This window comes from Pelodiscus sinensis, chromosome 1 (genome assembly GCF_052426305.1).
Source record: "Pelodiscus sinensis isolate ZL-2025 chromosome 1, ASM5242630v1, whole genome shotgun sequence".
NCBI classification, from domain to species: domain Eukaryota; kingdom Metazoa; phylum Chordata; order Testudines; family Trionychidae; genus Pelodiscus; species Pelodiscus sinensis.
Genome location: NC_143052.1, coordinates 334441567 through 334454198, shown reverse-complemented (window position 1 = coordinate 334454198; position 12632 = coordinate 334441567). Strand labels below are relative to the sequence as shown.

At 42.6% G+C, this 12632-nt stretch overlaps 1 protein-coding gene across 8 annotated transcripts in view; it reads right to left on the bottom strand.

Moving 5' to 3' along the window:
• Positions 1-12632, bottom strand: part of DLG2 (discs large MAGUK scaffold protein 2) — a 1584089-nt gene that overhangs the window by 1302252 nt on the left and 269205 nt on the right. For all 8 annotated transcript variants that reach the window (XM_075919430.2, XM_089775764.1, XM_089775765.1 and 5 more), the window contains one exon: positions 4244-4342. In XM_075919430.2, the coding sequence (XP_075775545.1) occupies positions 4244-4342 (99 nt within the window). The remainder of the gene's footprint in view (positions 1-4243; positions 4343-12632) is intronic.

The window sequence follows — 12632 nt, the reverse complement described above, 5'->3', positions numbered from 1 at the left end:
CAGTAACACGAGTCATGTAGTTGGAGTTGTGGAGTAGACTTTCTGCAGTAGTGAAGATGTAGCCTGACTGAAAAAACAGGAAGAAAATCAAACCACTGATTTAGAAACCTAATATCAGGCACCCATTTTGAAAATCTTAGTGTTATATATTTCATGACATTTGTCAGTCTGTACCATAATAATGTGGCATTTGATTTGTCAAATTGCAACATGCTAAGTTATCCAGCAAACCAAGTATCATACATAGAGAATACGTAGGCAATTACATCACTTTTACAAATGTGGAGAAGGATTTATTTAATCTGGTGGATTTCAAATTGTGGACTGCGCCTGCTAGTGGCATGGAAATTGTGGGCTGGTCACATAGTGCTAGATCTTCTCCCTTGTTTTTTGTTGCTCAACTGCATTCAAATAATCTAAATGTAGCTTAAATGCTTTCACAGTGTTTCTTTTTAATGAAAGCAATTGATGTAGTTGCCACAGTAGGACAACCCATCTGGTCAAGTTTCATCTGTGAATACCCAGTTAATGTGGGTTATGATTGGTTTGTAATTGGATGACCATAGGGAGAAGGGAGATCTGAGCAATCATGCATGGAAGGGGAGACGTCTATGAGATAATCTCTCTGCTAAGATGTCCATTTTCCTGATGGTTTCTATGGTTACAGGCTAAACCCAAAACAGAATGTAAAATGGTAACATTAAATTAATAGCCAATGAGACTCTGGGTCACAAAGTAAAAGATGAAGTTCAACTCAAATGCAATTCTACCCTTTTTGGCTGCAGCAGCCCCTGAACAGCAATCAGTCTCCTGTGCTTCTACTGCAAGTGTAATTTTTCCATTGTGCAACTGTAAAGGAGTTCACCCACCATACAAGCACCTCCTTGTGGCCAGCCATTGCATGGCAGATGTCTCCCCATCTGGTGACTCCTGACAATGATTGCTCTATTGCTGCAGCAGTCTCTTCCTGCAACCTGGTTCTCCAAACAGCTCAAGCTTCTGGGTAAAAGATAATCAAACACAGCCAGTGGCTGGTAGAAGAAACCTGCTCTAACCTTAGGTTTTCAGGGCAAGGGCCACATACCTGGCCCAGATCTGCTCCCTCACATTCACTGCTGCCTTCCTAAATTAAATCCTACCTGTTCTATCCTTGCAGGCCCCTTCTGCTGTGAACCTCATCTCTATAGAATAACCAGTAGTCTCCTGCCCAACTTGGTTTCATGTTCAGTTAAGTCTCGCTATCTGTCTGGGTAACATAATTGACTTCTCAAGTCCACGTTAATCCCTTCTGGGCCCGTGTGTGGTATACAACCTCTCACAACACCACAGAGGTCAGCTTTGTTGGGTCTCATTGCACCTCAGCTCACAGGTTAGCACAACTGTATAGAACTTTGCACCTCAGCATGGAGGAGCAGGGCTTACTACAGCTCTTGAGCTGTCGGATGGCTCCTTTTCTGCTCAACAACCTATGGGGGAGGATTCCTTCACTTCTAGCCCCATAGACAACTTAGTTATTTCAGGCTGCCCAATGGAGCTTCCATTTTGCACAAATCTATCCACATAACTACACAGTCAATGCACTTACATGCAAAGCACGTTAAATATCCATTTTCTTATTGATAGCACACACTTTTGAGGACTCTTCACATTTAAGGTCTAATGGTGGCATGTGGTTCTACTTCTCCCTGCATATCCAGCCAGTTTTGCTGGGCTGATTGGACAAAGTGAGGTACACCTCTAACCTTCGGTGCAGAGCACAGGATGAGGAATGATCTTTGGGCTATCCCCACATCCCTGCAAAGCTCATGGATAATCAAGCCTTTAAAAAGCACTAGGCCTTTTTAATTCACAACTCGTGTTTAATGTTTTACATAACTATTATTTTTCATACAATGACATAACTATTTTATCTCAACGCCCATAAATCTCTTATTCAGAATGAAACAGAAGTGCTTCAGTTAAATATGCAATACTATGTTACGTGGGTGGCCCGCCCAACAGTAAAAGCACATGGGTAATGCTTCCTAAAGTGGCTCTCAGCTTTCAACCCAGCCACTCTGCTGAGTGAAATTAACATCCAATCAATCATCAACATGTGAATAGCGCTGTATGTATGTTTAAATACGTAGCAGGGCCTAAATAGTTGTGTGTCACTATCAAGCATGGCCACTTAAAAAAAATATTAGACAAAATGCCTCTTTCACATTAGATAACACAACTAGCAAATGTCAGAAAATTAAAATAAAACTTCTGTCATAGTGGAAAATCCAAGCATCAGGAACTCAGGAAAGTGCTATCTGCTCCTTTAATTTTCTTATTGTTTGGGAATTCTGGGGAGGATGAAGGGATTCTAGCCTGTGTGTTCAGCATATTTGGGATCTTCAAGTTTGCATAACAAAGGTCTTGTCTCCATATTAGGGTAACTGGTATGGTATGCATGGTAAAAACATAGTGGAAACCAGGAACTTAGTTTACTACTATGTACACCCTCCATGGTCAAGCACTGGTGTATAGCATTATTTACCTCATGGTGAAACTAAAATGCTTTGATTTTCACTGTATATCGTTTATAGCTTATCCCTGTTAGTTATGCATTTTTTTAGAAGACAAGGTAAATATTATCATTTCTATGCAGATTTTTGGTTGCAAGTAGGACAGATAGCTTCTTGCTGGGGTCAAGAAGTTCACAATACTTGTGACTTTAAATGAAGCAGTGTGTCGTGTAGCACTTTTCCTTTCGATGTTGCCACTGGGAACAACATTTTCTGTCTGTGGACACAGAGTTAGCACAATTGATGCTGTATTCCCCAATTAGTAAATGAGGAATGTCACATTTTATGCCCTGTTCTATGCCATCAACCAAATTATTTGGGCCTTGTTTGTTGCTTATACCAAAACCCAAGGTAATCTCTGGATTTGGGCTGGAATTTCCAAGCCTGGAACTTCAGTTATAAACACAATGGGTCAAAATCTATAAGGGACTGAGCACATTTAATTCCCACTGAAATCAATGGGCTGATTATTTCACCCTGATATCAGGAACACAATATATAGGACCCGATCCTGCAAGTCACTGAATGCCCTCATTTCCTATTGACTACAATGAGAATTAAGGATGGTTAGCAACCTCCCTGAATCAGACTAATAATCAGCAGAACTCAGGACCCAATTCTGCACATCTTAGCTACACGGAATAGAACTTATGGCTTACTCAGCATAAGTAAGGATTGGAGATCTACTGGAAACACAGTGGCAAGAGACAAATCAGATAGCTATGCTGGACCATTAATGTTACAGATTTTAAGGAGTTAATAAATGGTGAAGCCAATGTGAAAGCTTATGCATAACCAGTGAGAAGGTCTTAGACAAGGAGTAATAAATAACCTGCAAGTTTTCAGTGTTAAAGAAATAAAGCTCTTCAGAGATCAATCAATTATACCAACCCTGGTAACCTCTATTTTCTTTTCCTCTTATTTTCAACTTGATGCTAGTACAAGTCCAAATCTTTTTATTTAATTTGAAACAAATGAATGACTTCAGGTCTGAAACTTTCCATTGTAATATTTAGCCCAGAGAGACCTATCACAGCCAAACTGTGAGTACATGAAAATATCACAGATGTTATAACAGGAACACTCAAATGCCCTTCATTCTGTTGCTGCAAACTGTATGAATATTGTAAATAATATTCTAACCTTGTAGTCATTCTGCTTCATTTACTATTCTACGTACACTTATATTGCTACAACTATCATTAGTTTGTCAATACAAAAATAATCTAATCTTCTGACCCATTCACATTCCGCTTTAACCAATTTTTTATTTGGCTACCATGAAACTAGGTTGCAGTTTACACTGATCCACTAATAAAGCCTTAAATAAATCGAACTAAGGAAAAATGAGTATCCTGCACAATGAACATTGCTTAAACTTTGAAAATAAAGGTATCTCAAGAAGCCCTGAGGCTTTAACTACTCTCTGAAATCCATGGCATTCATGACCATAAAACAGGTCTAAAATCCTGAATGGAATAGTATTAAACCCACAGAGTTAGCAACACACCAGTAAAATTGCTATTATAAACCTGATCCAAACCTTCTCAACAACGTAAATTCATTAAAAACCAAGAGATTATTACAAGAACCAAATACTCAATCTGCTTTATACATTTCATCTTCAAAGAAACTGTAACAAAGGTCACTAATGTAGTTCCTCACACAATAAAAATAACCACAGGTCTTACCTTTGTTGCAGTGTCTACAGAAGGATTTTCAAAAGATTGATTCTCCTTATTGTGTTCATCACATAGTGCAGATCCATCTGACCCATCAGAAACTGCAGACTATAGAAAAAAATTAAAGTAAAACAAAAGATACTCACAGCATAATGCTATTACTTCTACTTATAAGCATGAGTCTGGACATACAGGAATCCAATCTTGCTTCTACTCCACACTTAGGATTTAGGTGTGGAAGCCAATGGCTTAGTACAGGCAGTCCCCGGGTTACACGGATCCGACTTACATCGGATCCCTACTTACAAACGGGGTGAGGCAACCCCGCACTAGCTGCGCCCCCCCAGCAGACCAGGGAGACACGAAGCTAGCGCTCCCCCACAGCAGACAAGGGAGACGCGGAGTGGCTTTTCTCAGCAGACACCTCAGCTTGAGAATAAAGGATTGAGGGAAGTGAGGTGTGGGAGAATAAAACTGAGCTCTGGAGAAATGTTTGGCTAGAGTTTCCCCTACAATATGTACCAGTTCCGACTTACATACAAATTCAACTTAAGAACAAACCTACAGTCCCTATCTTATACGTAACCCGGGGACTGCCTGTACTGCAAAGTGCTGAATGTCCTCAACCCTCAAGGACTTCAAAGAGGGTTGAGAGTCCACAGCATCTCACAAGATCAGGCCATAAATTATGGAGGGAGAAATCCTAGGTGACTACCAAAAATGCCACTGACTTTACTTTCAGTTTGGATTTCACTCAGAGCAATTGCAGAAATAGGCCCTGTAACTGTATAGTATAAAAACTATCCACCACTGTCTCAATTCTTGATGACTGCACAAAATACTCTAGATTGCCTATTTCTGAATGTGCTCAACAATTGTCTGCAAATATTTTAATTAAATATAGTGGGGGTAGGCAAGTTGATTTGTTGTGTTTACATATTCCATTTTATAAAGTTTGCAAAAAGCCATCACAAAATACAAGCCTTCTTTTAAAATATCTGCATCACCAGAATACAGGAAATGGCCAATTCATCATGAATTTATAACCAAACTTTTTCTGTAAACCTTCTCCTCTTTTGAATTCATTTCATTTATAGATCACAGAAAAATGTTTAGCTGTCTGTGGCTTTCCTACTAAACATGCAAATCATTACTGTAGATTTTGTATTTATTAATATTAATAGCTTTTCAAGCACATGAACAGGAAAGAGGGGCACAATCAAACAGTGCTATGTTCTGTCCCACATGGTGTTGAGTGACACAGAAATCATGAGTGATATAAAGCCATCTTGATTAGACCATTCACTGGAGCAATCAATTTTAACACAACAGGCAAGCAATTGTCAGCATTTTATATAGGCCAACTACTGCCAGCTCAATCTAGAAAATAATGGGCCAGTGCCAAAAGAATGGTCCAAATCAGATCCACATGTTCAAATGTATTATCCTCTAATGCTAACTTGTTTATTTAGGGCTCAGTCCAGTAATGCACTAAGCACTCTGTCCGCCATCCAGGAAAGTACTTAAACACATGCTTGTTACTTTCACTGAAATCAGTGGGACTAGACACATGCTTTAAAGTAGGCACATGCGTAAATGATATGGTGGATAAGGGACAGATTTTTTAATGTTATATGGAAGCGGGGGAATGGTCCCGCTATTGTGGAGAACTTTCCTGGCTTCTATACCACCCCGGTGAAATGGACCAGCGAAAGGATCTGAGTCCCCGCTCCCACTTCCTTTACCCCACAGTTTCCCTGATCCTGAGGGCTCCCCCTCCACTCTCCTGAGTAGCAGAGTCCTCAAAACCCCAACAAGGCTGGGCCCAGGTTTCCTGGGGCTTAATCCCTGACCTTGTAGTCACTAGGGGCAGGAGTTAGGGTGTCCCCACTCTGAGGTGCTCTCCTCACACTGCATGCTTTCTTGGCCCAGTGATCATTTCATAAGGTTCTAAGCAAATACAATTTATTAAACATCAACTGATTAAAGAGAAAAGAATAAGAAAAAATGAGAATGGTTAAATGAGAACACACAGCCCTGCTCTGAAGCACAGGGACATCAAAACAGCAGCCTGCAGAGTATAAGGACAGTCCACAGTCTCTTCCTTACAGGCCCCTTAGAGGCCATGGATGTGCCTCTCCCCGCACTTTGCTGGTCCCAGCTGCTCACCACACCCAGCTGTAGGCTGTGCTGCTTTGCCAGTCTCCAGCTCCTTGCATTGCTTCTCTGTCCCTTTTGGCTTCTCTGAGCACTGCCAGTCTTTGCTGCTCAACACAGAGTCTGCACTCCTTGGGCTGTGTGTGCCTGGCTCTGTTGCTGCAGGACTTCTTCTCCACACAGCTTGCACTCCTTGGACTGTCTCTCAGCTCTCTCCTTGCTTAGAGAGACCCAAAACAATCCCAGCTCACAGGGAGGACGGGGCCTGGCCTCTTGCTTTCCTCACTGGCCTGTCCAACCTGTCAATCAGGCTGAGCTGGAGTGTTGGCTGCTTTCCATTGTCTCTGGGGTCTGTCAGTCTCATGGACCCTTCCCCTTTTGATACTGGGAGCTGGTGAACCAAAAACTCCCACAGAGTTTTAGTAAGGGGCTAACAGTCCCCTTACATATACAACATTAGCCTTTCGGACCCAATACTCTGTATGGGGTGTTCATCACCACAGTGTCTGAGCACCTCACAATCCTTAACATTTTCATTCGCCCAACATCTCTGTGAAGTAAGGCAGTGATTGTTAGCACAGCTGGCTCCCAGATAAGTTACTAGGCAAACTCCTCCAAATGGTCAGGATTCCTCATTGCACAGAAGACTCTTGAGCATGGGTGGGCAAGACATAGCCCCAATCCAGTTAGGGCCTGCCAAGCTGTTTGATCTTGCTCACAGCCCACCCTGCAGCTTCCCTGCCCCCAGACCAACTGAGACCTGGGTGCGGGGGAGAGTGCAAAGTCATTTGCTGTTCAAAGCAGCAGGTGGCCCCCTCTCCATGCCAGGGGTACATGGCACCTAGAGAGAGCCACCACTCATTTTCAACAACAAATGACTTTGCGCACTTCCTTGCGCACCTGCCATCTTCCAGGGGCATGCAGTGCCTAGAGGGAACCTCCAGCTGTTCAAAACGGATGGCAGTTCCCTCTAGGCACTGCACGCCCCTGGTAAGGGAGGGGTGTAGGGGGAAAGAGATTTTGTGCACTCCCCTGTCCCTAGGTCAGACTAGCCGTGAAAAGTCTCCTTCCCCAGCCAGGGATTTGTGGTGCCTAGAGGGAACCACCACTTTCTAGGGGAGGCCCTACCCCTCTGTCAGAGGCTCCTCCCCTTCCGGGGGTGGAGTTGGTTCATGACCACCTATTCAAATTTATGAAGTGGCCCCTTTGCAAAAATTATTGCCCATCCCTGCCTTGAGCCTTGCTGCAGCAGCACCACAGCAGCTGCTCAACATGTGCCAGACCCTCGGCTACCTTTGCTGTACTCTTGCTTTCAGTCCTTGTTCCAGCCCTAGCCTGCTTCCTCCCTGCTCTGGTTTACTCTTTACCTCCCTGCTCTGCTCCTAATCCTGGAGATGGTTTCAACCTGTGGCTTGGCTTCTCAGTCCTGACTCCAGCTTCAACCTGAGCCTAATGCCTGATCCCTGGACCTACGCTCACCACTGCTACAAACTGCCACCACAACCTCTAGAGAAAAGCCTGCTTCGCCCACCAAGTAGGCCACCCATGCTCCAGCATCTTACTATATTATCCCCATTTTACAAAGGGGAAATTGAGGCAAGGTCACACAGAAAATATAAGGGGGAATCAGGAATGAAATGCAGAACTCTCAGCTCCTGCCTCCCTTGAAGTCAATTGAACAAAAAAGTAATAACTCCCATACTGGGGTAGATCAATAGTCCATTTAATCCAGTATTCTGCCTCCAAAAGTATCTAGTGACAGATCTTCAGGATGAGTGCACAAAATAGGGAAATTCTGAAGAGATCTACCTCTATTTACACCTCCTGGCATCAGATTGTCATAAGAACATAAAAAGGGCCATACTGAATCACACCAAAGGTCCACCTCACCAAGTTGCCTCTTTTCTGACAGGGGCCAATGCTGGGAGCCCCAGAAGCAACGAACAGTACAGGTAATCATTAAGCATGTGTCTACACAGCACCCTAAACTTGAAATAAGATACGCAATTTGCACTACGCAAATTGCATATCTTATTTTAAATCTATTTTAAAATTTGGCATGTTTACACACCAAATTTCAAAATAATGTGCTATTTTGATCCATCCCTTATCCCTCATGCAATGAGGTTTACTGGGATGGTGAAATAGTGCACCTGTTATTTTGAAAAATATTTGAAATAATGAGTGGCTTGTGTAGACATGGGGTAGCTATTTTGGGATACCTCCAGTAGTCATAAATGTGACATTTACAGATGTGCATGGCTGTACCTGCAGACACTCAGTTAAACAAAGTGTCTTCTGGCTGGCCAGTGGATTACTTTGATAAGCCGCAACCCAAAGTTTGAAAATACTCGTATTATGGTGCCTTTAAAAAATGTCCATGAAGAATGGAATTCTAATCCAAGGAGATTCTGTGGTAGAATTTGGTTCATTTAAGATTTTTACTTCAGTTGATTCTATTATTTCTTTCACATATAGTGCCACTCCCCTGCCAAAACAATATGTTTTATCCTGATATATTCTGTACCCTGGTATTACTGTATCCCACTAATTAACCTCATTATGGGGTTGCATCCCTGACCATCTTGGCTAACAGCCATTGGTAGGCCTATCCTCCATGAACAGATCTAGTTCTTTTTTTAACCCAGTTATACTTTTGACCTTCACAACATGCCATGGCAAAGGGTTCCATAATAAATTTTGCATTGTGTGAAACAGTACTTTCTGTTTGTATCAAACTTGCTGCTGCCTATTAATTTCATCAGGTGACCCTGGGGTTTGGTATTGTCGGAAAGACTAAATAACACTTTATTCATTTTTGCCACTGCATTCATGTATTTATAGACCTCTATCTATAGTAGCTCCCTATCATCTCTTTTCTAAGTTGAACAGCCTTAGTCATTTTAGTCTCTCCTGATATGAAAGTGGTTCCATACCCTTAACCATCTCAACATTTTCCATTTCCACTATAAGCCTTTCAAGATGTGGCATAGCACTCAGTGTGGGCACACTATGGATTTACATAGTGGAATTCAATATTCCCTCTAATATTTTATATGCATGTATGGAATGAAATTTGTTATGTACACCAATATGCAGGTGATGTATGCCAGGAGTGGGCCCAGTCATTAATACAAGCTGCTGTCCTACCTTATTGAAAGAGGTAATGGAAACCAAATGCCACCTCCACTGATAGATGCAGCAGAGTGTAGTAAGTAGCCAAAAGTTCAAATGGGAGACCCAGAGGTCTTAACAACACTAAGTTTAGGTCCCACGGGAGAACAGAATTGTGCACCTGTGGATACACTGACTAGTTCTATGATAGTAAAACCACGTCTGGAAAGATACCAAGGCTGTGACCTCATGGTAAGAGATCTGCTGACACTTTCTTTGAATCTTTTTGAAAATAGGTCTATTTAGGGAGATCCCCTCATTGTAGGAAAATATATTTGTCCATATCTGGGGAAAGAGACCACTCAAGGTGACTCAAACATTCTGCTTGGGAGGTCTGTAAAGTCATTTTGGACAGCCAGTAAACAAGAAGCATCCTACTCTATTGAGTTACCAATTTAAAACTTCCAAAGAGTTGCATTTTGACAGCTGAGAAGAGCAAGCTCCTCCCTGCCTGCTGAGATATAATATTGCCATTGTTCTGTTTGTGAAAATTAACAGGCTTTCTCCCATTTCAGTAGCAGAAAAACCTCGCATGCCAATCTGATTGCTTTCTGCTCACTGATGTTGATATGTAAAGTTAGTTCCTCTATAAACCAAAGTCTCTGAGTCTGTAAAGAACTCAGGGTATGTCTACACTACCCCGCTAGTTCGAACTAGTGGGGTAATGTAGGCATACCGCAATTGCAAATGAAGCCCGGGATTTGAATTTCCCGGGCTTCATTTGCATGAGCGGGGCGCCACCATTTTTAAATCCCCGCTCGTTCGAACCCCGTGCCACGCGGCTACACACGGCACGAACTAGGTAGTTCGAACTAGGAAGCCTAGTTACTAGAGTCAGGGTGGCTTGATGCAAGGACTCATCCCATCTGTACAAAGGCCACTGGACAGAGTAGGAATGATGAGGGGAAGAAGCTGGATGGGGAGCCCCAGGAGTTCCAAAAGGGCCAGGAGATGGACACGTGATCTCCTGGCCACATTCCCATAAAAGCTCACATTTCAGGGTCACAAAGGTACCCAGAGAAGAAGGATCTAGGCAGAGGGTGGTGGGACCTGCTCTGAAATACCTGAGCTCATCTCAAAGTCCGAAGATGACAACTCCCCTTCCACTGACCACAGAGAGGCTGTCTTGGTTGTTGTCAGGGACCAGGGCTGAGAAGCTGGCACTGGCTGAAGAGACACCATCAGTGCTTACTTCCCCTTATATGATACTGAAGGATGGGTAGACTGTCCCGAAGTAGGTAGCCAATGTGTGAACTGCATTACAGATATTGGTACTGGATGATCTAATGATACAGAGGGGGCCAATTCCTGTACCACCAGAAATGCCAGTAGTAAAAAACAGAGTAAATGTATTGCCATTGCAAATGTCTCAAGTACAGTCAGCACCAAGATCTTATCTGGTCAATGTAATGCTGCTGAAGTTGATGGTGCTGCTTCTGGCACCAGACTCAATAGTCCAGCACTGTAGTCAACAGAGCTGTCTTAGGTCCACTGTCAGAGCTTGCCAGGGATGAGCCCCACTACTTCTAGACATACCAGTTCACAGCCCCAACACCTGTGGGACTGCTACATCAGTTGTTCATGTAGAAAAATAGCGTGGGCTCCAGCACCTCTTTCATTACCAATTAAGCATTTCATAGGCCGCAATTTGTGGGAGTGCCTCAATCTTGTTCATATGTTTGATAACACCCACAAAGAATTCCAGTAGATTGGTGAGGCATGATTTCCCTTTATAAAAGCTGTGTTGACTCTTTCCCAACATATCATGTTCATCTAAATGTCTGGTAACCCCGTTCTTTATGATAGTTTCAACCAGATTGCCTGGCCCTGAAGTTAACCTTATTGCCCTATAACTGCAGGGATCACCTCTGGTGCCTTTATAAAATCCATCCATAGATCAATCAGTATTATGTTAGCTATGTGCCAGTCATCTGATACAGAGACCGAATTAAACAATATATTACACAGTGTATTTAATAGTTATGTAATTTCATACTTGAGTTTCTTCAGAACTCTTGGGGGAATGCCATCTGGTCCCAGTGACTTATTATTGTTTAATTTATTAATTTGTTCCAAAAATTCCTCTGTACATTTTGTCAACATTCAGCTGTTTGCCTTTGTATGTTATATTTAACTCTTATTTCATTTGACTATTTCTCACTAGCTCCTACCTGTATTTTACCAGCTTCATTCCTTTTCTGTCCATTAGGACATAGAGTTCCCCCTTTAATGAATTTATCCTTAAAGGTTGTCTCGCTGTACACTGTTCTCCTCAACACCTATTGGCTTTTTTCCAGTTTTCAGTTTAAAAAAATCCTCTACTGCCTTTTAATTTTACATGCCACCGTCCTGGCAAATACCCCTTTTCCTCATCCAAAGTGGGTTGGGTCCCTACTTCCAATCCTGCTGTAGTTTTTCCCAGATGTAATTCCCACTCAAAGAAATGGTTCTTTCCCTGCACTTTAGGATCAAGCAGCAATAGCTAATACTAGTAAGGGCCCATTCCAGGGAGAGTGATAAGATATTCCTCACAGTTGCCCTCCCAATTGATTTTCACAGTACAGGCAGTCCCCGGGTTACATGGATCCGACTTATATCGGATCCCTACTTACAAACAGGGTGAGGCAACCCCGCACTAGCTGCTTCCCCCCAGCAGACCAGGGAGACGCGAAGCTAGCGCCCTCCCCCCCCCCCCAGCAGACCAGGGAGACGCAGAGCGGCTTTTCTCAGCAGACACCTCAGCTTGAGAATAAAGGACTGAGGGAAGTGAGGTGTGGGAGAATAAAACTGAGCTCTGGAGAAATGTTTGGCTAGAGTTTTCCCTACAATATGTACCAGTTCCGACTTACATACAAATTCAACTTAAGAACAAACCTACAGTCCCTATCTTGTACGTAACCCGGGGACTGCCTGTACTCAGATACTATGGGCATGGGAACCATGTAAATAGATAAAGAGCACTCAGCACCTCAATAAATTAAACATTAACTTGGTACATGTCAATCAGGAACAAAATTTAACTCTTTTGCAATTGTAGTTGTTTAAAAAACAGCAGAATATACAGAAA